This window comes from Salmo salar, chromosome ssa12, assembly GCF_905237065.1.
Source record: "Salmo salar chromosome ssa12, Ssal_v3.1, whole genome shotgun sequence".
Lineage (NCBI taxonomy): Eukaryota > Metazoa > Chordata > Actinopteri > Salmoniformes > Salmonidae > Salmo > Salmo salar.
Genome location: NC_059453.1, coordinates 5,140,754 through 5,167,910, shown reverse-complemented (window position 1 = coordinate 5,167,910; position 27,157 = coordinate 5,140,754). Strand labels below are relative to the sequence as shown.

Here is a 27,157-nt window from a genome sequence, read left to right as displayed (position 1 = left end):
AGACAAACAAAAAACTCATTTTGAATCTTAAAATAATATTGTTAAATATGATTCTAATATGCCAAACATCTTCAATAATACTATATTATTGGTCTAGTCTGGTAATTCTGGTCTTGAACAATGCTACAAATAAATAGGCCTAGTGGGTTATAGGATGAAGGTGTATTTATTAAGCAGCAACAGTGTGATGTTTACAGCTTCTCTTATCGGTGTTATTGGACCGAGGGGTCGAGACAACTTTTCCGAACTAACTCCATTTCCGGATCACACTCCTCATTCACCCCTGGTCTTCGCCGCGGCCAGAATCCATGTTGTTTCTGTCTCTCTCCCACAGCGACAGAGCTAGTGAGCGGCCTGTCCAATAACCCTTCACGTTACTGGGACCTGTGTGTCTGAGAGTGTGTTTGTATTCACCCCCCACCCCACCCCCCGAAAAGAAGATGGCAGACTTTCGGGACGACACCGGAGCTCGAGCCCTACTGGCCTTGCAATCTGCCCCGTGCAGCCCTGTTCGAGTCGGGGTGACCTCACCCGCATACCCTCCCAATTTCACCTTCTCGGGCTCTTCGGTGCTGAGCCGGGGCTGCGCAATGCCTCCTCGCCTCGCGTCCCCTCCTCGGGCCCTGGCCAGGCTCGAAGGCCGGGACTTTGATTTCGTCATGCGGCAGCGGACAGTGACTGTAGGCCGTAACTCGTCGCACGGCTCCGTGGACATAAACATGGGACACTCCAGCTTCATCTCTCGGCGGCACCTCCAGATCACCTTTGAGGAGCCGTGCGGGTTTTCGCTGCGCTGTCTCGGCAAGAACGGGGTATTCGTGGACGGCGTGTTCCAACGGAGAAGCGCGCCACCCCTGCAACTGCCCCGAGAGTAAGTTAGCACCATTAGCATGCTAGTTATGTTAAGCTAACTACATAAACAAACACCTGCCACATTCACATCTAGCTGGCTACTGTAAGTTAGCAAGCTAACTTGTCTACTCAATACGTTCGCATTGAAAAATATAGCCACAGTCTCCTAACTTGTTGCCTACATTGGGAAGATACGAGCTAACTAACTGTTAGCTAAAGTGAATCCATTGCAGACGTGAGCAGTCTTATGGAAGGTCTTTAGGAGACTGCACAGTGTAGCTAAACTGAAACATTAGCCACATTAAGAATGAACTTGTGTTAGCTACCTACTCACTGTATCTTAGTGGTTTGACGGACGGTGGTGGCGACATTGCGTCCCGTAAACACAGAATGTAAACAGTCACTCGAGTCAGCATGACGGCTATTTACTGTCCTATCAAATCAAAGTTTATTGGTCGCGTACACAGATTTGCAGGTGCAGCAAAATACGTGTGTTTCTAGCTCCAACAGGGCACTAATACATAGCAAGTAATACAAAAAACACACATTATCCCCCCCCAAAATATCTATGAAGGGGTTAATATATAAATTAATAATACGTGGCCAAAAGTATATGGACACCCCCTCAAATTAGTGGATTCGTTTATTTCAGCCACACCCGTTGCTGACAGGTGTGTAATAATCGAACACACAGCCATGCAATCTCCATAGACAAACATTGCAGTAGAATGACCTTAGTGAAGAGCTTAGTGACTTTCAACTTGGCACCGTCATAGGATACACCCTTTCCAACAAGTCAGTTTGTACAATTTCTGCCCTGCTAGAGCTGCTCCAGTCAACTATAAGTACTGTTATTGGGAAGTGGAAACGTCTAGGAGCTACAACGGCTCAGCCTCGAAGTGGTAGGACACACAATTTTTAAATGTTATTCATTTAATCTTTATTTAAATAGGCAAGTCAATTAAGAAGAAATTCTTATTTACAATGACTGCCAAACCCTAACCTGGACAACTCTGGGCCAATTGTGCACCGCCCTATTGGACTCCCAGTCACAGCCGGTTGTGATACAACCTGGAATCGAACCAGGGTCTGTAGTGACGCCTCCAGCACTGGGATGCAGTGCCTTAGACCACTGCGCCACTCGGGAGCCCAAGCTCACAGGAAGGGACCACTGAAGCGCACAGCGTGTACATTTTTTGTTGTTGTCTGTCCTCCATTGCAACACTCACTACCGAGTTCCAAACTGCCTCTGGAAGCAACGTCACAAGAACTGTTCATCAGGAGCTTCATGAAATGGGTTTCCATGGCCGAGCAGCCGCACACAAGCCTAAGATCACCGTGCCGCAGTGTCAAGCGTCAGCTGATCATACAGATGACAATACTGTTTTGTTTTTGTAATGAGGAATAGGATTCTTAATTCTGATGTCATCTAAAATCATGAAATGAATCGCGTCAATTAGAGATGTATCTCCTCATTTCCAGTCACACACACACATTTTGAAAGGAGAACAGGAATAGCTGCTATTCTTACCCACGTATGTGTGTTTTCAAAAATGAGGTGTGAGGCAGGTACAGCTGCCAACGGAACTATTTGTCTGTCTGTCTGTGTGTGTGCAAAAGTCTGCCTGCCTGTCTCTCTGTCTATATACTAACCTGGTGGCACCAGTACCACCAGGGGAAAATGTTAGTCTGGAGTCCTGTAACCAGGTGTGTTAAAAGGATCCGCCCCTCTTTTTTCTTCAATTATCGCCTAAAATGACATACCCAAATCTAACTGCCTGTAGCCAGGACCTGAAGCAAGGATATGCATTTTCTTGGTACCATTTGAAAGGAAACACTTTGAAGTTTGTGGAAATGTGAAATTAATGTAGGAGAATATAACACATTAGGGTTTTTTTTGGTACCATATTTGAAATGCAAGAGAAAGGCCATTTATCTAACTTTGGACTTTAAGCGCAATTTAGATTTTGGCCACAAGATGGCAGAAGTCCATGTGCACAGTTTTAGACTGATCCAATGAACCATGGCATTTCTGTTGAAGATGTATCAAGACTGCCCAAATGTGCCTAATTGGTTTAATACATTTTCAAGTTCATAACTGTACACTCTCCTCAAACAATAGCATGGTATTCTTTCACTGTAATAGATACTGTAAATTGGACAGTGCAGTTAGATTAACAAGAATTTAAGCTTTCTGCCCATATCAGATGTGTCTGTGTCCTGGGAAATGTTCTTGTTACTTACAACCTCATGCTAATCACATTAGCCTACGTTAGCTCAAACGTCCCGTGGGGGACCCACCGATCCTGTAGAGGTTAACTTATTGCTGGGTTGGAACTAAAGCCTGCAGGAGTAGGAAGTGTTCTAATGAAGAGATGTCTAGTAACTGTAACATAGTGAACTAAACACCTCCATCTGTCTCCTCTCCTCTCCTCCTCCTCCTAGGTGTGTGTTCAGGTTCCCCAGTACAGTGATAAAAATCCAGTTCTCCTCTCTGTTGTCTGGGGAGGAGTTGAGAGAGGAGGAGCAGCGGTCTCCACCGCCCCGCCTCACCCTCCTCCCCCACATCTCCCCCCTCAAGATCAGTATTCCCACAATGCACCATGATGACCTGCGACACCTGGTCAGCCCACTGCCCTCTCCGACAGGGACCCTCAGGTGAGGAGACACACCAACACATGTCTGCTCACACACACACGTTTAGAATCTCTGAATTGGCTTTAGTGGAGGCTCATGCCATGACACCGTAATTTGGGGAATTTCAGATTCTCCCTGATTGTCTAGTTTTATTTTGGTGATTGTTAGTTCTCAAACAACATGATCTTATTTCAATATATAGCTCTATCTTTTCTACGTACTTTATGTCTGGTTTTAGTCGTTTAATTTTACAATGAAAACATTTCTCCGTTCTGAAAAATGATATATATTTATTATTATTTTCTTTACTGTTTGGACATAGGCGCATGAAAACACTCGCCCAATACTATTCGAGTCAGAAAAAAAAACCTGGAAAGAGAGAGGAAGTATTCCAGCATATTCCCTGTGTGTCTGTCTCCCCCTGGTGGTGTGTGTGTTGTCCTGCACCACGTGGGCCCTCTGGTGTCATAGTATGTGTACACAAGCCATATATGGCACGGCAGCCGCTAGTAGGCTCCTGATTGGTCCAACCTTAGGTTTTTTTTCCGCCTGGGCCTGTGTGTTTTTCCTCCTACTCCACTCACTGGTTTCCTTTTCAGAGCTCCCCCTTAGCCCCCCCCCACACACACACACACACACACACACACACACTCCTCCATACACACACACACCATACACACACCCCTTCCCTCGCTCCTATCACACTGTGGCCTTTTTCAGGCTTGCTACTTTAGCTACTGTAACCCCCCCCCCCACAACAATTAACACATATACACGTACACACACACACACACAACATACACACACTCCCAAAACAACACCATTGGACCTTCACATGGTAATAGGAGCCACTGATCTAGTTGGACAGGTTTATACTGTGTGTTTTTATATTCTCCCCTAACCTCCCCCTCTCCTTGGCAGTTCTCATGCTGACACTGTTGGGGGGGAGGAGGGGGGAGAGAGACAGAGAAGAGGAGGGATGTGTAGTGAGAGAAGGGGGCGGGGTGTGTGCTGTCGTTTTGTAGCAAAGATAAGGTTCTGAAAAAAGACTGATTTATTAAATAAAATACATGAGTGAAGAAAAGGTTGAGAGGTTAGGGGTTACAACCCTGTTAATTACCGTTCTCTAGTTCTCTAGTTGTGTAGTTTGGAGGTTCCACAGTTCTAAACCTATTTACATAGTTCTCTAGTTGTATAGTTTGGAGGTTCCACAGTTCTAAACCTGTTTACATGGTTGTATAGTTGTTCCGTTCCAGTTAGTTCTAAGGTTGTTTGATTGGAGTTTTAACTGTTCTCTAGTTCAGTGTTTCCCATCCAGGGGTACTAGGACCTCAGGTGGTACTTGGCCTATCCACAGGAGGTAGTTGGAGCTGTATGGTTGTTTTGATTATAGTTCTATAGTTCCAGTTAGTTTTACGGTTGTTTTGATTATAGTTCTATAGTTCCAGTTAGTTCTACAGTTGTTTGATTATAGTTCCAGTTAGTTCTACGGTTGTTTTGATTATAGTTCTATAGTTCCAGTTAGTTCTACAGTTGTTTGATTATAGTTCTATAGTTCCAGTTAGTTCTACAGTTGTTTGAATATAGTTATATAGTTCCAGTTAGTTCTACGGTTGTTTGAATATAGCTCTATAGTTCCAGTTAGTTCTACAGTTGTTTGAATATAGTTCTATAGTTCCAGTTAGTTCTACAGTTGTTTGAATATAGTTCTATAGTTCCAGTTAGTTTTACGGTTGTTGGAATATAGTTCCAGTTGTTGTTGGAATATAGTTCCAGTTAGTTCCCACAACCCTGGTGTTGCAAAGACCATGCTCTACCAACTGAGCTACAGGGAAGGCTAGTTCTACAGTTGTTTGAATATAGTTCTATAGTTCCAGTTAGTTTTACGGTTGTTGGAATATAGTTCCAGTTAGTTCTACGGTTGTTTTGATTATAGTTCTATAGTTCCAGTTAGTTCTACGGTTGTTTTGAATATAGTTCCAGTTAGTTCTACAGTTGTTTGAATATAGTTCTATAGTTCCAGTTAGTTTTACGGTTGTTGGAATATAGTTCCAGTTAGTTCTACGGTTGTTTTGATTATAGTTCTATAGTTCCAGTTAGTTCTACGGTTGTTTTGAATATAGTTCCAGTTAGTTCTACAGTTGTTTGAATATAGCTCTATAGTTCCAGTTAGTTCTACAGTTGTTTGAATATAGCTCTATAGTTCCAGTTAGTTCTAAAGTTGTTTGAATATAGCTCTATAGTTCCAGTTAGTTCTACGGATGTTTGAATATAGCTCTATAGTTCCAGTTAGTTTTACGGTTGTTGGAATATAGTTCCAGTTAGTTCTACGGTTGTTTTGATTATAGTTCTATAGTTCCAGTTAGTTCTACGGTTGTTTGAATATAGCTCTATAGTTCCAGTTAGTTCTACGGTTGTTTTGATTATAGTTCTATAGTTCCAGTTAGTTCTACAGTTGTTTGAATATAGTTCCAGTTAGTTCTACGGTTGTTTGAATATAGCTCTATAGTTCCAGTTAGTTCTACAGTTGTTTGAATATAGTTCTATAGTTCCAGTTAGTTTTACGGTTGTTGGAATATAGTTCCAGTTAGTTCTACGGTTGTTTTGATTATAGTTCTATAGTTCCAGTTAGTTCTACGGTTGTTTTGAATATAGTTCCAGTTAGTTCTACAGTTGTTTGAATATAGCTCTATAGTTCCAGTTAGTTCTACGGTTGTTTTGATTATAGTTCTATAGTTCCAGTTAGTTCTACAGTTGTTTGATTATAGTTCTATAGTTCCAGTTAGTTCTACAGTTGTTTGAATATAGTTCTATAGTTCCAGTTAGTTCTACGGTTGTTTGAATATAGCTCTATAGTTCCAGTTAGTTCTACAGTTGTTTGAATATAGTTCTATAGTTCCAGTTAGTTTTACGGTTGTTGGAATATAGTTCCAGTTAGTTCTACGGTTGTTTTGATTATAGTTCTATAGTTCCAGTTAGTTCTACGGTTGTTTTGAATATAGTTCCAGTTAGTTCTACAGTTGTTTGAATATAGCTCTATAGTTCCAGTTAGTTCTACAGTTGTTTGAATATAGCTCTATAGTTCCAGTTAGTTTTACGGTTGTTGGAATATAGTTCCAGTTAGTTCTACGGTTGTTTTGATTATAGTTCTATAGTTCCAGTTAGTTCTACGGTTGTTTGAATATAGCTCTATAGTTCCAGTTAGTTCTACGGTTGTTTTGATTATAGTTCTATAGTTCAAGTTAGTTTTACGGTTGTTGGAATATAGTTCCAGTTAGTTCTACGGTTGTTTTGATTATAGTTCTATAGTTCCAGTTAGTTCTACGGTTGTTTTGAATATAGTTCCAGTTAGTTCTACAGTTGTTTGAATATAGCTCTATAGTTCCAGTTAGTTCTACAGTTGTTTGAATATAGCTCTATAGTTCCAGTTAGTTCTACGGTTGTTTGAATATAGCTCTATAGTTCCAGTTAGTTTTACGGTTGTTGGAATATAGTTCCAGTTAGTTCTACGGTTGTTTTGATTATAGTTCTATAGTTCCAGTTAGTTCTACGGTTGTTTGAATATAGCTCTATAGTTCCAGTTAGTTCTACGGTTGTTTTGATTATAGTTCTATAGTTCCAGTTAGTTCTACGGTTGTTGGAATATAGTTCCAGTTAGTTCTACGGTTGTTTTGATTATAGTTCTATAGTTCCAGTTAGTTCTACGGTTGTTTTGAATATAGTTCCAGTTAGTTCTACAGTTGTTTGAATATAGCTCTATAGTTCCAGTTAGTTCTACAGTTGTTTGAATATAGCTCTATAGTTCCAGTTAGTTCTACGGTTGTTTGAATATAGCTCTATAGTTCCAGTTAGTTTTACGGTTGTTGGAATATAGTTCCAGTTAGTTCTACGGTTGTTTTGATTATAGTTCTATAGTTCCAGTTAGTTCTACGGTTGTTTGAATATAGCTCTATAGTTCCAGTTAGTTCTACGGTTGTTTTGATTATAGTTCTATAGTTCCAGTTAGTTCTACAGTTGTTTGAATATAGTTCCAGTTAGTTCTACGGTTGTTTGAATATAGTTCTATAGTTCCAGTTAGTTCTACGGTTGTTTTGAATATAGTTCCAGTTAGTTCTACAGTTGTTTGAATATAGCTCTATAGTTCCAGTTAGTTCTACGGTTGTTTGAATATAGCTCTATAGTTCCAGTTAGTTTTACGGTTGTTGGAATATAGTTCCAGTTAGTTCTACGGTTGTTTTGATTATAGTTCTATAGTTCCAGTTAGTTCTACAGTTGTTTTGATTATAGTTCTATAGTTCCAGTTAGGTCTACGGTTGTTTTGATTATAGTTCTATAGTTCCAGTTAGTTCTACGGTTGTTTGAATATAGCTCTATAGTTCCAGTTAGTTCTACAGTTGTTTGAATATAGCTCTATAGTTCCAGTTAGTTCTACAGTTGTTTGAATATAGCTCTATAGTTCCAGTTAGTTCTACGGTTGTTTTGATTATAGTTCTATAGTTCCAGTTAGTTCTACAGTTGTTTGATTATAGTTCCAGTTAGTTCTACAGTTGTTTGAATATAGCTCTATAGTTCCAGTTAGTTCTACGGTTGTTTGAATATAGCTCTATAGTTCCAGTTAGTTCTACGGTTGTTTGAATATAGCTCTATAGTTCCAGTTAGTTCTACGGTTGTTTGAATATAGCTCTATAGTTCCAGTTAGTTCTACGGTTGTTTGAATATAGCTCTATAGTTCCAGTTAGTTCTACGGTTGTTTGAATATAGCTCTATAGTTCCAGTTAGTTCTACGGTTGTTTGAATATAGCTCTATAGTTCCAGTTAGTTCTACAGTTGTTTGAATATAGCTCTATAGTTCCAGTTAGTTCTACGGTTGTTTGATTGGAGTTTTATAGTTGTACAGTTTGATTTGAGTTTTATCTAACTTTTCCTGTCTATTTTCTTTCTCTCTCCTTTCATACGTCTTTCACTCTTCTTCTTCATCTCTCCTTCCTCTTCTTTTGTTTGAACCACCTGCAGACGCACATACACACTACAGCTTCTGAGCCAAAACAAACACACACTCTCCCCTGGAAACAAGTGTTTACTTTACTGCCCAGAGGAGGGGCCTGTGTGTGTGGTCTTGGGATCTTTCCACTGTAAAGTAGGGATATACAGTGCCTTCAGAAAGTATTCAAACCACTTGACTTTTTACACATTTTGTTAACGTTTGTTAACGGATTAAATCATTTTTTTCATCAATCTACACACAATATCCCATAATGACAAAGGGAAAACAGGTTTTTAGAAATGTTTGCAAAAAAAAAACAATCACATTTACTTAAGTATTCAGACCCTTTCCTCAGTACTTTGTTGAAGCACCTTTGGCAATAATTACAGCCTCAAGTCGTCTTAGGTATGACGCTACAAGCTTGGCACACCTGAATTTGGGGAGTTTCTCCCATTCATCTCTGCCGATCCTCTGAAGCTCTGTCAGGTTGGATGGGGAGCGTTGCTGCACAGCTATCTTCAGGTCTCTCCAGAGATGTTTGATCGGGTTCAAGTCTGGGCTCTGGCTGGGTGGCCTACCATCCTCCAGGAGATTCCAGCTGCTGGGGGTGCAGGCTTTTACTCCAGCCCTGCTCTAACACAACCACGTTGTAAAATATCAGCTGCTCAACAGGAACCTTGATAAGCTGACTGGTGTGTTTGAGCAGGGTTGGACCAAAAGCCTGCACACCCAGTATCTCTCCAGATGGAGGGTTGACGGACCACATGTGTTTTATACAGCAGCCAATCAAAGCAGTGTTTTATACAGCAGCCAATCAGAGCAGTGTTTACTCTGGGGGGGGGGAGCTGTTAAGTGCCTTGCTCAAGGCCCCAATGGCAGGAGATGGTGTATAATACATGGGATCAGACAGCAGTAGGAGGTGGTGTATAATACATGGGATCAGATAGTAGGAGATGGTGTATAATACATGGGATCAGATAGCAGCAGTAGGAGATGGTGTATAATACATGGGATCAGACAGCAGCAGTAGGAGATGGTGTATAATACATGGGATCAGACAGCAGCAGCAGGAGATGGTGTATAATACATGGGATCAGACAGCAGCAGCAGGAGATGGCGTATAATACATGGGATCAGACAGCAGCAGCATGAGATGGCGTATAATACATGGGATCAGACAGCAGCAGCAGCAGGAGATGGTGTATAATACATGGGATCAGACAGCAGCAGCAGGAGATGGTGTATAATACATGGGATCAGACAGCAGCAGCAGGAGATGGTGTATAATACATGGGATCAGACAGCAGCAGCAGGAGATGGTGTATAATACATGGGATCAGACAGCAGCAGCAGGAGATGGTGTATAATACATGGGATCAGACAGCAGCAGCAGGAGATGGTGTATAATACATGGGATCAGACAGCAGCAGCAGGAGATGGTGTATAATACATGGGATCAGACAGCAGCAGTAGGAGATGGTGTATAATACATGGGATCAGACAGCAGCAGTAGGAGATGGTGTATCATACATGGGATCAGACAGCAGCAGCAGGAGATGGTGTATAATACATGGGATCAGACAGCAGCAGCAGGAGATGGTGTATAATACATGGGATCAGACAGCAGCAGCTTTCCATTGTCAATACCAGTGATAATAATGCAGGTTATTTAGTGAAGTTGTTCCTTGCATCATACAACACCATTTACAGACTCCGTTTTGGCACATGGTGTTACAGACCTCTTTTTGGGGGGAAGTAAAAAAGGGGCAGGTGATGTGTAAAACATAAAGTCCTACTGTCTGAAGGAGAGGTGGATAACAAGTTCATTTCAAGCTCAGTGTTATAGTGGTGGTGTCACCATGTGGTGGTAGTATAGTAGTAGTAGTGGTGGTGGTGGTGTCACCATGTGGTGGTAGTATAGTAGTGGTGGTGTCACCATGTGGTGGTAGTATAGTAGTGGTGGTGGTGGTGTCACCATGTGGTGGTAGTATAGTGGTGGTGGTGTCACCATGTGGTGGTAGTATAGTGGTGGTGGTGGTGTCACCATGTGGTGGTAGTATAGTGGTGGTGGTGGTGTCACCATGTGGTGGTAGTATAGTAGTGGTGGTGGTGTCACCATGTGGTGGTAGTATAGTAGTGGTGGTGGTGTTACCATGTGGTGGTGGTGTCACTATGTGGTGGTAGTATAGTAGAGGTGGTGGTGTCACCATGTGGTGGTAGTATAGTAATGGTGGTGGTGTCACCATGTGGTGGTAGTATAGTGGTGGTGGTGGTGTCACCATGTGGTGGTAGTATAGTAGTGGTGGTGGTAGTGTCACCATGTGGTGGTAGTATAGTAGTGGTGGTGGTAGTGTCACCATGTGGTGGTAGTATAGTAGTGGTGGTGGTGGTGTCACCATGTGGTGGTAGTATAGTAGTGGTGGTGGTGGTGTCACCATGTGGTGGTAGTATAGTAGTGGTGGTGGTGTCACCATGTGGTGGTAGTATAGTAGTGGTGGTGGTGTCACCATGTGGTGGTAGTATAGTAGTGGTGGTGGTAGTGTCACCATGTGGTGGTAGTATAGTAGTGGTGGTGGTAGTGTCACCATGTGGTGGTAGTATAGTAGTGGTGGTGGTGGTGTCACCATGTGGTGGTAGTATAGTAGTGGTGGTGGTGTCACCATGTGGTGGTAGTATAGTAGTGGTGGTGGTGTCACCATGTGGTGGTAGTATAGTAGTGGTGGTGTCACCATGTGGTGGTAGTATAGTAGTGGTGGTGGTAGTGTCACCATGTGGCGGTAGTATAGTGGTGGTGGTGGTGGTAGTATAGTGGTGGTGTCACCATGTGGTGGTAGTATAGTAGTGGTGGTGGTGTCCACCATGTGGTGGTAGTATTGTGGTAGTATAGTGGTGGTGGTAGTATAGTGGTGGTGGTGGTATAGTAGTGGTGGTGGTGGTAGTATAGTAGTGGTGGTGGTGGTGGTAGTATAGTGGTGGTGGTGGTGTCACCATGTGTTGGTAGTATAGTAGTGGTGGTGGTGTCACCATGTGGTGGTAGTATAGTAGTGGTGGTGGTGTCACCATGTGGTGGTAGTATAGTGGTGGTGTCACCATGTGGTGGTAGTATAGTAGTAGTGGTGGTGGTGGTGTCACCATGTGGTGGTAGTGTAGTGGTGTCACCATGTGGTGGTAGTTTAGTGGTGGTGGTGTCACCATGTGGTGGTAGTTTAGTGGTGGTGGTGTCACCATGTGGTGGTAGTATAGTGGTGGTGGTGGTGTCACCATGTGGTGGTAGTATAGTGGTGGTGGTGGTGTCACCATGTGGTGGTAGTATAGTGGTGGTGGTGGTGTCACCATGTGGTGGTAGTATAGTGGTGGTGGTGGTGTCACCATGTGGTGGTAGTATAGTGGTGGTGGTGGTGTCACCATGTGGTGGTAGTATAGTGGTGGTGGTGGTGTCACCATGTGGTGGTAGTATAGTAGTGGTATTGGCACGGTGTGGCGTTATTGACACTGGGGTAGTCTAGTGGGTGGGTAGTCTAGTGGTGGGTAGTCTAGTGGTGTTATTGGCACGGTGTGGTGTTATTGGCACGGTGTAGTGTTATTGGCACGGTGTAGTGTTATTGACACTGGGGTAGTCTAGTGGGGCGGGTAGTCTAGTGGTGTTATTGGCACAGTGCGGGGTTATTTTAGTGGTGATACTATGGTGGTGTTTTCATATTGTGGGGTTATGGTGACGCCCAGAGGCCTCTTTCAGTATTACATATCACCAAGGTCCAAATAAATGAATCGGTAACATGGTGTAGGGCCCGGCAGCGTACAGTACATCTGCACGTTCTTCCAGTACATGTGTTTGTAAAATGTTGAGTGTAAAATGGTTAAAAGTAGTCCTAGGATTGTAATGGTTTGTTAAACTTTGAACTCAATGGTTTCTGTTTTGACATTTTTAAGTAAAAAAATTATGGGTCTATTCGCAATTCCGTTAGGTGGAATTCTATTGTAGATCTTACTCTCTTTCCTCCTTTCATCCTCCTCTCCAGTGTTCCTAACTCGTGCCCGGCCAGTCCGAGGGGTGCGGGGTCATCGGGTTATCGCTACGGACGCAACGTGACCTCTGACCTCCAGCTGGCTGCGGAGTTCGCTGCCAAGGCTGTCTCCGAGCAACAGAGGGGCGTTGCCGAGCAACATGGAGAGTCCGGCGGAGGAGACAGCCCCAAGGTATACCTCACTCGTGTGTGTGTGTGTGTGTGTGTGTGTGTGTGTGTGTGTGTGTGTGTGTGTGTATATTAACCCCTCTCTCCTGTCCTATCCAGGATGAATCTAAGCCTCCCTACTCGTACGCCCAGTTGATAGTCCAGGCCATCTCTTCAGCACCAGACAGACAGCTGACCCTGTCTGGAATCTACACACACATCACCAAACACTATCCCTACTATCGCACTGCTGACAAGGGCTGGCAGGTAACTAGACACATCACATACCACTACTATCAGGTAACTAGACACATCACCTACCACTACTATCAGGTAACTAGACACATCACCTACCCCTACTACCAGGTAACTAGACACATCACCTACCCCTACTACCAGGTAACTAGACACATCACCTACCCCTACTACCAGGTAACTAGACACATCACCTACCACTACTACCAGGTAACTAGACACATCACCTACCCCTACTACCAGGTAACTAGACACATCACCTACCCCTACTACCAGGTAACTAGACACATCACCTACCCCTACTACCAGGTAACTAGACACATCACCTACCCCTACTACCAGGTAACTAGACACCTCACCTACCACTACTATCAGGTAACTAGACACATCACATACCACTACTATCAGGTAACTAGACACATCACCTACCACTACTACCAGGTAACTAGACACATCACCTACCACTACTACCAGGTAACTAGACACATCACCTACCCCTACTACCAGGTAACTAAACACATCACCTACCCCTACTACCAGGTAACTAGACACATCACCTACCCCTACTACCAGGTAACTAGACACATCACCTACCACTACTACCAGGTAACTAGACACATCACCTACCCCTACTACCAGGTAACTAGACACATCACCTACCCCTACTACCAGGTAACTAGACACATCACCTACCCCTACTACCAGGTAACTAGACACATCACCTACCCCTACTACCAGGTAACTAGACACATCACCTACCACTACTACCAGGTAACTAGACACATCACCTACCACTACTACCAGGTAACTAGACACATCAACTACCCCTACTACCAGGTAACTAGACACATCACCTACCCCTACTACCAGGTAACTAGACACATCACCTACCCCTACTATCAGGTAACTAGACACATCACCTACCCCTACTACCAGGTAACTAGACACATCACCTACCCCTACTACCAGGTAACTAGACACCTCACCTACCCCTACTACCAGGTAACTAGACACCTCACCTACCCCTACTACCAGGTAACTAGACACATCACCTACCACTACTACCAGGTAACTAGACACATCAACTACCCCTACTACCAGGTAACTAGACACATCAACTACCCCTACTACCAGGTAACTAGACACATCACCTACCCCTACTACCAGGTAACTAGACACATCACCTACCCCTACTATCAGGTAACTAGACACATCACCTACCACTACTACCAGGTAACTAGACACATCAACTACCCCTACTACCAGGTAACTAGACACCTCACCTACCCCTACTACCAGGTAACTAGACACATCAACTACCCCTACTACCAGGTAACTAGACACCTCACCTACCCCTACTACCAGGTAACTAGACACATCACCTACCACTACTATCAGGTAACTAGACACATCACCTACCCCTACTACCAGGTAACTAGACACATCACCTACCCCTACTACCAGGTAACTAGACACCTCACCTACCCCTACTACCAGGTAACTAGACACCTCACCTACCCCTACTACCAGGTAACTAGACACATCACCTACCACTACTACCAGGTAACTAGACACATCAACTACCCCTACTACCAGGTAACTAGACACATCAACTACCCCTACTACCAGGTAACTAGACACATCACCTACCCCTACTACCAGGTAACTAGACACATCACCTACCCCCTACTATCAGGTAACTAGACACATCACCTACCACTACTACCAGGTAACTAGACACATCAACTACCCCTACTACCAGGTAACTAGACACCTCACCTACCCCTACTACCAGGTAACTAGACACATCAACTACCCCTACTACCAGGTAACTAGACACCTCACCTACCCCTACTACCAGGTAACTAGACACATCACCTACCACTACTATCAGGTAACTAGACACCTCACCTACCCCTACTACCAGGTAACTAGACACATCACCTACCCCTACTACCAGGTAACTAGACACCTCACCTACCACTACTATCAGGTAACTAGACACCTCACCTACCCCTACTACCAGGTAACTAGACACATCACCTACCCCTACTACCAGGTAACTAGACACATCACCTACCACTACTACCAGGTAACTAGACACCTCACCTACCCCTACTACCAGGTAACTAGACACCTCACCTACCCCTACTACCAGGTAACTAGACACATCACCTACCCCTACTACCAGGTAACTAGACACATCACCTACCCCTACTACCAGGTAACTAGACACATCACCTACCCCTACTACCAGGTAACTAGACACATCACCTACCACTACTACCAGGTAACTAGACACATCACCTACCACTACTACCAGGTAACTAGACACATCAACTACCCCTACTACCAGGTAACTAGACACATCACCTACCCCTACTACCAGGTAACTAGACACATCACCTACCCCTACTACCAGGTAACTAGACACATCACCTACCCCTACTACCAGGTAACTAGACACATCAACTACCCCTACTACCAGGTAACTAGACACATCAACTACCCCTACTACCAGGTAACTAGACACATCACCTACCCCTACTACCAGGTAACTAGACACATCACCTACCACTACTACCAGGTAACTAGACACATCACCTACCCCTACTACCAGGTAACTAGACACATCACCTACCCCTACTACCAGGTAACTAGACACATCACCTACCCCTACTACCAGGTAACTAGACACATCACCTTCCACTACTACCAGGTAACTAGACACATCACCTACCCCTACTACCAGGTAACTAGACACATCACCTACCCCTACTACCAGGTAACTAGACACATCACCTACCACTACTACCAGGTAACTAGACACATCACCTACCCCCTACTATCAGGTAACTAGACACATCACCTACCCCTACTACCAGGTAACTAGACACATCACCTACCACTACTACCAGGTAACTAGACACATCACCTCCCCTACTATCAGGTAACTAGACACATCACCTACCACTACTACCAGGTAACTAGACACATCACCTACCCCTACTATCAGGTAACTAGACACATCACCTACCACTACTATCAGGTAACTAGACACATCACCTACCCCCTACTATCAGGTAACTAGACACATCACCTACCCCCTACTACCAGGTCATCTGCAGTTAACTAGGTTTTTGATGGAATGTTGTATTCTCTCTCCAAAGTAAAAAATGTTTTGTTTTAAAATCCGAAGTATCACCAATTATCCCCCCCTTCCTCTGTTCCCAACAGAACTCGATCCGCCACAACCTTTCTCTGAACCGTTACTTCCTGAAGGTGGCTCGTAGCCAGGAGGAGCCTGGGAAAGGTAGTTTCTGGCGTGTGGACTCGGCCTCAGAGGGCAAGCTGGTGGAACAAGCCTTCAGGAAGAGACGGCAGAGGGGCGTGGCCTGCTTCCGCACGCCGTTCGGACCACTCTCATCCAGGTACGACCCCTGACATCAGACCCCTCACCTTTAGCTAATCAAGGTCGTGAAGAGCAAATGGTTAGTAGAACCAGGTGTGTTAGTGCAGGGTTGTTGTAAAAGCCTGCTTATACAGTAGCCTCTCTTCAGACCCTCCTTGATGTAGTGACTTGTAAACCCTCAGTTCAACAGTTATAATCTGTCTTTCTGTCTCTGTTTAACTCTCTCCTCTCTCTCTCCTCTCTGCTTCTGCTCTCGTTTGATTGGATAGAACAAAGTAAGTCTATCTAGCTCGCAATAAGGTGTGTGTCTGAAACAATCCTGGAGTGCGTGTTTGCTCTTCGCTCTCACCTTTTCAAAAGTCCCATTCTCAGTCTGAGAGGAGTGTGTTTCACTGGAGGGCGGTGCTGGAGGGCGGTGTGTTTCACTGGAGGGCGGTGTGTTTCACTGGAGGGCGGTGCTGGAGGGCGGTGTGTTTCACTGGAGGGCGGTGCTGGAGGGCGGTGTGTTTCACTGGAGGGCGGTGCTGGAGGGCGGTGCTGGAGAGTGGTGCATTTTACTGGAGGGCGGTGCTGGAGGCCGGTGTGTTTCACTGGAGGCCGGTGTGTTTCACTGGTGGGCGGTGTGTTTCACTGGTGGGCGGTGTGTTTCACTGGAGGGCCGTGCGTTTCACTGGAGGGCCGTGCGTTTCACTGGAGGGCCGTGCGTTTCACTGGAGGGAGGCGTGTTTGCAGTGTGTTAATGCCCTAACCATCTCTTCCCCCCCCTCTAGGAGTGCCCCAGCCTCCCCCACCCACCAGGGTCTCCTCTCCCCTCCCTCCAGTGGTCTTCAGACCCCAGAGTGTCTCTCTAGAGAGGGGTCTCCTCTGTCTCACGACCACCCTCACCATCACGACCTGGCTCACAAACTGGCCTCCGTACCAGAGTACAGATATACACAGAGCGCCCCAGGTAGGAACACATCTACACCATAAACTATCCTCCTCACCAGATACAGAGCTCCCCAGGTAGGAACACATCTACACCATAAACTATCCTCCTCACCAGATACAGAGCTCCCCAGGTAGGAACACATCTACACCATAAACTATCCTCCTCACCAGATACAGAGCTCCCCAGGTAGGAACACATCTACACCATAAACTATCCTCCTCACCAGATACAGAGCTCCCCAGGTAGGAACACATCTACACCATAAACTATCCTCCTCACCAGATACAGAGCTCCCCAGGTAGGAACACATCTACACCACAAACTATCCTCCTCACCAGATACAGAGCTCCCCAGGTAGGAACACATCTACAGATGCTCAGACAACTAAAGACCGTGTTTGTGTCCAGGTTCTCCAGTACATGGCCAGCCTGTGATCATGGCCGCCCCGCCCCACCCCCTGCCCTCGGGGATGGGTAAACCCCTAACCTTGTTCTCAGGCCCCGGAGTCGCTGGGGGACAGACCCTCCACATGCTGCAGAGCCCCCCCAACACCCTCACCATGCTCCGTCTGGTCACCACGGCTACGGCCTCCCACCCCCCAAACGGGTACATCCTCACCCCCGGCGGGGGGCAGAGTCATGGTAATACCGGCGCTGGCCAGCAGGGAGCAGAGGGCACCAGCGAGCAGAGAGGTACGGCTAGATTGTGACCCAATTCCAAATGGACCTCTAGACCCTACAATCTGAGAGGATTTGACCGGTGCTGGTAATATGGCAATAGTTCTACCTTGCCCTCTGATAGGCTAGGTAGAAATGTAAACAATTTTGCTTACACCAATCAAATCCTTTGAAATCTCCACAAGTGTATTGTGCTGAAGGTCAAGGGTTCCTTATGTGTCTGATGCATAAAGTGTATAAACAGTGCCTTTGGGAAGTATTCAGACCCCTTGACTTTTTCCACATTTTGTTATGTTACAGCCTTTTTCTAAAATGGATTAAAAAATATATTACAAAAATACTCAATCTTCACACAATACCCCATAATGACATCACAATACCCCATAATGAGAAAGCGAAAACCGTTTTTAAGCATTTGTGCAAATGTGAATATATATGGTCTGAATACTTTCACTGTATGTCCTACATATTTCTCACCCAGACATGTCAAATCAAATTGTATTTGTCACATTCGCCGAATACAACAGGTGTAGACCTTACAGTGACTAACAATGCAGTTTTAAGTAAAATAATGTAATCTCCAATATATTTCTCCCCCAGACATGAGAGATATATATTTACATTGTCTTGTACTTTCTTTTCTTTTCACATTTTGTTTTCCAGCTGCTGTTTGTTTTTATGAGGTCAATATGGCCGGTACTGGATTATTTTATACACCTATTTATGTCCCCTTTATTTTGGTGGCAAGGAAAAAGTCAATTTTGATTTTATTCAAAATCGGGCTTTTCGTTGCCACCAAAATAAAAGGGGACGTAAATAGGTGTATAAAAAAATCCAGTACCTACTTTTTCCTATTTATATATGCAACAATTTGAAAGATTTTACTGAGTTACAGTTCATATAAGGAAATTAGTCATTTGAAATAAAATCATTAGGCCCTAATATATGGATTTCACATGACTGGGAATACAGATATGCATCTGTTGGTCACAGATACCAGACATTTTTTTAAGGTAAGTATGCAGGCCATGGAAGAACTGGGACATTTTCATCTTCCAGGAATTGTGTACAGATCCTTGTAACATGGGGCCGTACATTATCATGCTGAAACATGAAGTGATGGCTTCTCCAGCATACCTGTGGCCATTGAAGGTGAGCATCTGCCCACTGAAGTCGGTTACGACGCCTAACAGCAGTCAGGTCAAGACCCTGGTGTGGACGACGACCACGCAGATGAGCTTCCCCGAGACCGTTTCGGACAGTTTGTGCAGAAATTCTTTGGTTGTGCAAACCTACAGTTCCATCAGCTGTCCGGGTGGCTGGTCTCAGACGATCCCACAGGTGAAGAGGTCCTGGGCTGGCGTGGTTACACGTGGCCTGTAGTTGTGAGGCTGGCTTCCTCACATTGGAGGTGGCTTATGGTAGAGAAATGAACATTCAATTCTCTGGCAACAGCTCTGGCGGACATTCCTGCAGTCAGCATGCCAATTGCACGCTCTCTCAACTTGAGACTTCTGTGGCATTGTGATGTAACAAAACAGCACATTTTAGTGTCCTTTTATTGCCCCCAGCACAAGGCGCACCTGTGTAATGATCATGCTGTTTAATCAGCTTCTTGATATGCCACACCTGTCAGGTGGATGGATTATCTTGACAAAGGAGAAATGCTCACTAACAGCGATGAAAACAAATTTGTGCGTTTTATAGCTTTTTTTGTACGTATGAAACATTTCTGGAATCTTTTATTTCAGCTTCATGAAACGTGGGACCAACACTTTACATGTTGCTTTATATTGGTGTTCAGTGTATATTAATATATATGTGTTATATTTCTCCCCCAGACGCGCAGCAGCAGAATAGGGAGCGAGTGATCCAGTCGTTGGAGGGAGCTCAACAGGGGGGTCAGGGGTCAGAGGGGCGTGGCCTATCTCTGGGGCTGCACCAACTTCCTGTCCGCCCTGTCACTCAGAACGGCAAACACACTGCCGTCGCCACGGCTACCAGCGTCGCCAACCCTTACGGTACGGCTACCTTAGCAACCAGTGTTATTGTTTTTGTTGACATGGTTGGTATGTTAATATCATTGATGTATGGTAAGTTATGTTTCATTATGGTGTTGTATTGACTCTGTCCTTCCTTCCTCCCCTTCCTCCCACCCCCACCCCCAGCTCTGACCAGCCCTCTCCAGATCCTGGCAGCCCAGGCCTCCAGCTCCCCCCCAGCCCTGGTGAGCAGACAGCCCAGCGCGGGGCCTGATGTTGGGCCGGAAGTGCCAGGCGACCCCCAGGCTAAGAGGCCTAAGATGGAGGAGGACGGGGCGGCTCCTCCCATTCAGCAGCAGCAGCCAGTCATCGTGGCCATGAGTTCTCAGCCACATGACAACAGGAAGTAGAACTGCTGAACTCTAACCCCTGACCTGGTGTCTAGAGGAGGAGCCTCTCTGGGTGAACCATCTCACCAGTCTGACCCCTGGGTCCCAGTGTCTGCTGGTTCACCCTCTGATCCCTCACCTCTAACCTCCTACTGATAGCTGTCACTGAACTCTCACTGATCAGTCATCCATAATTGGTATTTATTAATAACTGCCAGTGATCAATAAGCCTGTCCCTGACCTTTAACCCCTGACGCCAGATCTCCCTCTGTAGTGCCATTTGAGACGCACGACCCCAAGGTGTCACCAGGTAGATAAAGGCTTGCATCCCAAATGGCACCCTATTTCCTACATAGTGTACTGCTTTAGACCAGAGCCCTATTCCCTACATAGTGTACTGCTTCAGACCAGAGCCCTATTCCCTACATAGTGTACTGCTTTAGACCAGAGCCCTATTCCCTACATAGTGTACTGCTTTAGACCAGAGCCCTATTCCCTACATAGTGTACTGCTTTAGACCAGGACCCTATTCCCTACATAGTGTACTGCTTCAGACCAGAGCCCTATTCCCTACATAGTGTACTGCTTTAGACCAGAGCCCTATTCCCTACATAGTGTACTGCTTTAGACCAGGACCCTATTCCCTACATAGTGTACTGCTTCAGACCAAGGTTTGAGGTAAGGACCAGCAGACACTGTGGCCCAGGAGAGGAGGGGCCCTGCAGGACCCGGTGTGTGTGTTCTCCTGCTCTGTAGCGGAGGGAGGAGAGGGGCCCTGCAGGACCCGGTGTGTGTGTTCTCCTGCTCTGTAGCAGAGGAGAGGCGGGAGGAGAGGGGCCCTGCAGGACCCGGTGTGTGTGTTCTCCTGCTCTGTAGCAGAGGAGAGGAGGCTAACCTAATTTAGACGGTCTGATTGTGTTTCTTTAATTTCATCATTAGAAGGTGCTGAGTTCTAACCTGGGTCAACTACACACACTGCAAATACTCTGTACTATACTATAATATCTGTACTATACTATAATACTCTGTACTGTACTATAATACTCTGTACTATACTATGATACTATAATACTCTGTACTATACTATAATACTCTGTACCATACTATAATACTCTGTACAACTCTGTAGTATACTATACTATAATGCTATAATACACTGTACTATACTATAATACTCTGTCGTGCTCTACCAACTGAGCCCCACAGAACACAGCACACCTGATTCAACTAATTATGTGAATCAGGTGAGCTACAACAACATGGTGAAATGGCTCGGGTCCACGAGGAGAGGTTGGAGAACCACTGCTATAGTGTGTGTCCCAGCTGTGTGGATCCCAGCTGTGTGGATCCCAGCTGTGTGGATCCCAGCTGTGTGGATCCCAGCTGTGTGAATCTCAGCTGTGTGACCCAGGTGTGGAGCTCAGCTGTGTGTGTGACCCAGGTGTGGATCCCAGCTGTGTGTGTGACCCAGGTGTGGGTCTCAGCTGTGTGTGTGTGTACAGTTAAAAAAAAAATTGCATTATCATGATCATTTTATCCCTTAAAAAGCCTTAAATGTTTCTATCGTTTTTTGTTGTTGTTTATCTAGGGAGCTTTTACTTTTTGACATTAAAGAATGTTTTTAATGTTAAGGAGGAAGACTTTTTTTTATTTTGTAACATTGCAGACTGCTTCAGAACAGGACTTTTTTTATTTTGTAACGTTGCAGAGAGAAGCGTGTTTCAGATCAGGACATGGCGTTTGACTGCAGGGAAGAAGGTAGAACCTTCTGGAAGTCTGCTTCCCTAATGGCATCCTGTTCCCTACATAGTGCACTACTTCAGACCTCCAGGAGGTTATAACTTCTACCTCCCTTCCCTGCAGTCACAAACACCATGTCCTGATCTGAAACGCGCTTCTACCTGCAACGTTACAAAATAAAAGACTGTGATACTCTGTAAGCAGGAACAACCTTTTTGTCAGGGGAATTGAAGGGTGGGACCAACTCAACATAACTACACAGCTACAATTTATAACTGATTTTTTTTTAAAACATTTTTTTATTTAACACTCTCCCTTTCTTTCTCTAATTCTGTCCTGTTTTACTCCTCACCCTCTGTTTCTAACCTTCTCTCTGACTCTTTAGTCTATAGTGTCTGCTGTAGCCTAGTAGTTGTCCCTCCCTAGTGTTCTAGTCTCAGCAGTAGAGTGCTGGTCCAGAGGTGGGTTCTACTAATGGAATTAGAATGTACTAGGTTCTGTAGGTTCTATTCCTCAGCTTTAGCTTGTCTGTTCTAACTAATCAGGACACCATTTTTGTAACACTTCACAATGTTTATTTTTTATTTTATTTTTTTCTCGTTTGGTATTTTCTCATCTGCTGATCACAAGTCTTTATATAAAATCTATGATTGTTGCACAAAAAAACAACATAAAAAAAATAAAAACACTGCTAAACAAAAGCTATTTCAAGGTGGGTTGAGACCGTGTTATGTTTAAAGGTGGGTTGAGACCATGGTGTTTAAAAGGTGGGTTGAGACCATGGTGTTTAAAAGGTGGGTTGAGACCATGGTGTTTCAAGGTGGGTTGAGACCATGGTGTTTCAAGGTGGGTTGAGACCATGGTGTTTCAAGGTGGGTTGAGACCATGGTGTTTCAAGGTGGGTTGAGACCATGGTGTTTCAAGGTGGGTTGAGACCATGGTGTTTAAAAGGTGGGTTGAGACCATGTTATGTTTTTTGCTGAAAGTATTTTGGTATTCTATTAAATCCTACTTTTTTTTTGGAGAAGAAAAAGTATATGTATTTTTAAATGTTTGATCTGTTTTAAAATTTGTAGCACAAATAAAATTCTCTCATTGATCTGCTGTGTCCAGCAGTCTTTTAAAATGTTTATTTTATTTACATTAACTATAGCGCAAATCACTATACAGCTGAAAACATGGCTTTTAAAAGCATTTTCCTAGATGTCTGCGGAGATGGCATTCATGTTAAACGCTGTACATGGCAGCTGTACAAGTGACCCTTCAAAGTGCATTATCGTGAGCCGTGCGCCTAGAACATAGCTGGCATTGAATCCCGACCTTCTAGTTTACATTTTTTTTCGAAAAGAATGCGGACAAAGAGACGTTGTCACTTCCTGTCAACAGTTTATTCATATTCAATAATCCTGTGGTGCTAAGAGTATAAATATTGAAAAGTCATCAGACGTGAGATCGGGGACATGCTGCATGTATGAAACATGGACTAGTACAAACCATTTACACTATGAAGTACAAATACAAGGTTAAATAATGGCATTGATGTGTAGACAGATGCACATGAGGATATTGGCTTTATCTTCAGTACCCGTTTTATACCTGCTGCTGATCTTGTCCACATTCTGATTGTGCCTACGTTATTATTTTTCTTCTCCCAGGTGTGGACGATTTTTAAAAGAAGTGATTGTGATCCGATCTTTCTGACCAGCTGCCGAGGTAGTCAGGGAGACGTATCTTTACGTTAAGAGTGTAAACCGATCTGGATTATCAAACTTTTAAATCATTGGCAGGTGGCACCATTGACTCTAGGTATCGCTTTACGCTGAAATAAACAAAAGCCATGGGTAAGATTAGAACCTGTGACCTTCTGGTCCCTATTCCAATGCCTTGTCCACTGGGCCAGCAGAGGGGAGGGCCTTGTCCGCTGGGCCAGCAGAGGGGAGGGCCTTGTCCACTGGGCCAGCAGAGGGCCTTGTCCACTGGGCCAGCAGAGGGGAGGGCCTTGTCCACTGGGCCAGCAGTGGACAGCACTGCCCACTGGGCCAGCATACGGGAGGGCCTTGTCCACTGGGCCAGCAGTGGACAGCACTGCCCGCCCATCCAGCATCACTACTCTGGACGGTTCGGACTTAGAATATGTGGATAACTACAAATACCTAGGTGTCTGGCAAGACTGTAAACTCTCCTTCCAGACTCACAGCAGGTATATCTCACTGGTCACCCCCAAAGCCAATTCCTCCTTTGGCTGCCTTTCCTTCCAGTTCTCTGCTGCCAATGACTGGAACAAATTGCAAAAATCACGGAAGCTGGAGACATATCTCCTTCACTAACTTTAAGCACCAGCTGTCAGAGCAGCTCACAGATCACTGCACCTGTACATAGCCCATCTGTAAATAGCCAATCCAACTACCTCATACTGTATTTATTATATTTATTTTGCTCCTTTGCACCCCAGTATCTCTACTTGCACACTCATCTGGAAATCTATCACTCCAGTGTTTAATTGCTATATTGTTATTATTTAACCTACCTCATTTGCACACACTGTTTTCTATTGTATTATTGACTGCATGTTTGTTTATTCCATGTGTAACTCTGTGTTGTTTGTGTCGAACTGCTTTGCTTCATCTTGGCCAGGTTGCAGTTGAAAATGAGAACTTGTTCTCAACTAGCCTACCTGGTTAAATAAAGGTGAAAAAAAGGGGGGGAGGGCCTTGTAGTATGTGATGAATTGGAACGTCGACTGCGAGCCAGGCCTAATCGCCCAACATCAGTGACTGACCTCACTAATGCTCTTGTGGCTGAATGGAAGCAAGTCCCCAACATCTAGTGGAAATCCTTCCCAGAAGAGTGGAGGCTGTAATAGCAGCAAAGGGGGGACCAACTCCATATTAATGCCCATGATTTTGGAATGAGGTGTTTGAACGAGCAGGTGTTCACATACTTTTGGTCATGTAGTCTATGTGGGGGAAATAGTGTTGGGCTGGTCTGGTTACATGTGGTCTGCGGGTATGAGGCCGGTTGGATGTACTGCCAAATTCTCTAAAATGACGGAGGCGGCTTATGGTAGAGAAATTAACATTCAATTCTCTGGCGGACATTCCTGCAGTCACCATGCCAATTGCACGCTCCCTCAACTTGAGACTTCTGTGGCATTGTGTTGTGTAACAAAACGGCACATTTTAGAGTGGCCTTTTGTTCCCAGCACAAGGTGCACCAGCGTAAAGATCATGCTGTTTAATCAGTTTCTTAATATGCCACACCTGTCAGGTAGATGGATTATCTCGGCAAAGGAAAAATGCTCACTAACAGGGATGTAAACAAATTTGTGCACCAAATTTGAGAAGCTTTTTGTGCGTATGGAACATTTCTGGGATCTTTTATTTCAGCTCATGAAACATGGGACCAACACTTCACACGTTGCATTTATATTTTGGTTCAGTATAGTTAAAGATGTTGGGTAAGGTGGGAAAACAAGTCTCAACTGGGATTCGAACTGGCAACCTCGTAGGTGGCAACCTACCACCCAAGGCCTTTTCTTATTTGACTCTCGCCTATAAACCCTGCCCACTGACATGTCACTGAGTTTTCATCCAACCAATGGCTTTGTTCTGCCAGTTCCCTGGAGGCGGAGCTGCCCTCAGAACAACCTCCGGAGGCGGTCAGAAAGTTCTGATCACTAGAAGTTCTTCTAATGGTCTAGAAATGTGGACGAGACCAGGACACAGGCTAGCATCAGCTATAAACAGGGTTCATGATGACATTCTTCCAGAACAATAGAACGTCACAATATTCTACAATAGAACAACATTCTTCAACAGAACAACACAACATTCTTCAACAGAACAACACAACATTCTTCAATAGAGCATGTCACTCTAACAGTCCTCCATACTGAGTGTAGTGTGGAAGTGCACATTGATATGTACATATAGCCATGCAGTTAGTACATACCACGTGTATATATAGTCAATGAGAGGCCAACATCATCATTTTGGACATTTTCCATTGAATCTCAATGGTTTGGTCAGCAGATTGGTTAACAGTGGCCCCAGTTGAAGAACAGATCAGAAAGCTGCATCTCTGGGTTATAATATTAATAAATACGTGTTCACACACATGAACTTGAAACTGACACTGTTCCCCGAAACATGTTTGATTGAAAGCATTGTATTGTTGACTTCAGGGGAGAAGGGTGGAGAATCGGACCGCAGCCCCTAACGAACTCCACTGTGCTTTAAAAGAACCCTAGCTGGAAGGGGTTAACGCTCGAGACTGATTGGTTAGACTTTGCTTCAAACCACTGACTATTCGCAGGTGATTGGTTGAACTGCCTTGCCAGTCATACTCAGAGACAATGGGAGTCGGGGGGGTGACTCGGTACCTCCGACAATCCAGGCAGGGCGTGTGTTACCGTAGTAACGGTGCAATAAAGAACATTAGAATGTCTGTCTGGTTTTTAAGTGTCTGTTGACTCATCTGTCACAAATTCCTGATCAATTCCTGAGTCTTCCCAGTGTTTGGTGCTTTTGATCGATTCATCTGGGATTTCAGTTTTTTTCCGACCATCATCGTCTGAGTTCTGAGGATGAGGCTGATGTGTGTGTGTCTGTGCATGTAATACTAGGGATTGAAGGAAAGCTCTTTCTCACTCCCAAGAGTATCTCCTCATTCCAGGATCTGTCCATCTTCCTAGAATCCATCTCCTTTCTACCGCTCAGCGTATCTTTCTCTTTGTCATCTACCACTTTCCTTTCTCTCTTCCTCCTCTCTCTTGGTGGAGCTGAGGGCAGCGTTCCCGTGGAGATTCCCGCCGTTCCCACCAGTCAGCAGGACGAAGCGCTGATCTTCTCTGAGACCTCCAGGTCTGACTTGGCCACCAGGAAACGCAGACGCCCTCCGCCTAGCCGGATCAGATCCACAGCACTGGAGAGGGGAAGAGAGAAGGAAAGAGAGAGAGGAAAGGTAGGAGGAGACAGGTAGAGTTGTATTACATAGTGATCACCAGAGATTCAATATTAATGATAGATAGGAGAGAGGTAGTCTGCTCCCATCAGGCTGGTCCCTCTAGTATCCTCACCTCTGGTAGTCTGCTCCTATCAGGCTGGTCCCTCTAGTATCCTCACCTC

At 44.8% G+C, this 27,157-nt stretch overlaps 2 protein-coding genes across 4 annotated transcripts in view; one reads left to right on the top strand and one right to left on the bottom strand.

Annotated features, from left to right (window-relative positions):
- The first annotated feature begins 440 nt into the window (after positions 1-440).
- Positions 441-23,130, top strand: LOC106563989 (forkhead box protein K1). Its single transcript, XM_045690519.1, has 9 exons — positions 441-871; positions 3,298-3,510; positions 12,493-12,670; positions 12,766-12,912; positions 16,138-16,331; positions 17,083-17,261; positions 17,651-17,935; positions 19,762-19,941; positions 20,089-23,130. Exons 1-9 carry the CDS (start codon positions 441-443, stop codon positions 20,310-20,312), a joined length of 2,031 nt encoding a protein of 676 aa, XP_045546475.1. The 3' UTR covers positions 20,313-23,130.
- Positions 23,131-25,355: 2,225 nt separating this feature from the next.
- The window catches only part of LOC106563988 (Ras association and DIL domains), an 85,745-nt gene continuing 83,943 nt past the window's right edge, over positions 25,356-27,157 (bottom strand). For all 3 annotated transcript variants that reach the window (XM_045690516.1, XM_045690517.1, XM_045690518.1), the window contains one exon: positions 25,356-26,954. In XM_045690516.1, the coding sequence (XP_045546472.1) occupies positions 26,855-26,954 (100 nt within the window). In that variant the 3' untranslated portion in view covers positions 25,356-26,854. The remainder of the gene's footprint in view (positions 26,955-27,157) is intronic.

What these genes read in the sequence shown, in the direction of transcription:
- LOC106563989 (XM_045690519.1), top strand. Translation starts at nt 441, where the DNA reads ATGGCAGACTTTCGGGACGACACCGGAGCTCGAGCCCTACTGGCCTTG. An exon ending in CCCCTGCAACTGCCCCGAGA is followed by an intron (nt 872 to 3,297) that starts GTAAGTTAGCAC and finishes TCCTCCTCCTAG; the next exon opens with GTGTGTGTTCAGGTTCCCCA. An exon ending in GCGGAGGAGACAGCCCCAAG is followed by an intron (nt 12,671 to 12,765) that starts GTATACCTCACT and finishes TGTCCTATCCAG; the next exon opens with GATGAATCTAAGCCTCCCTA.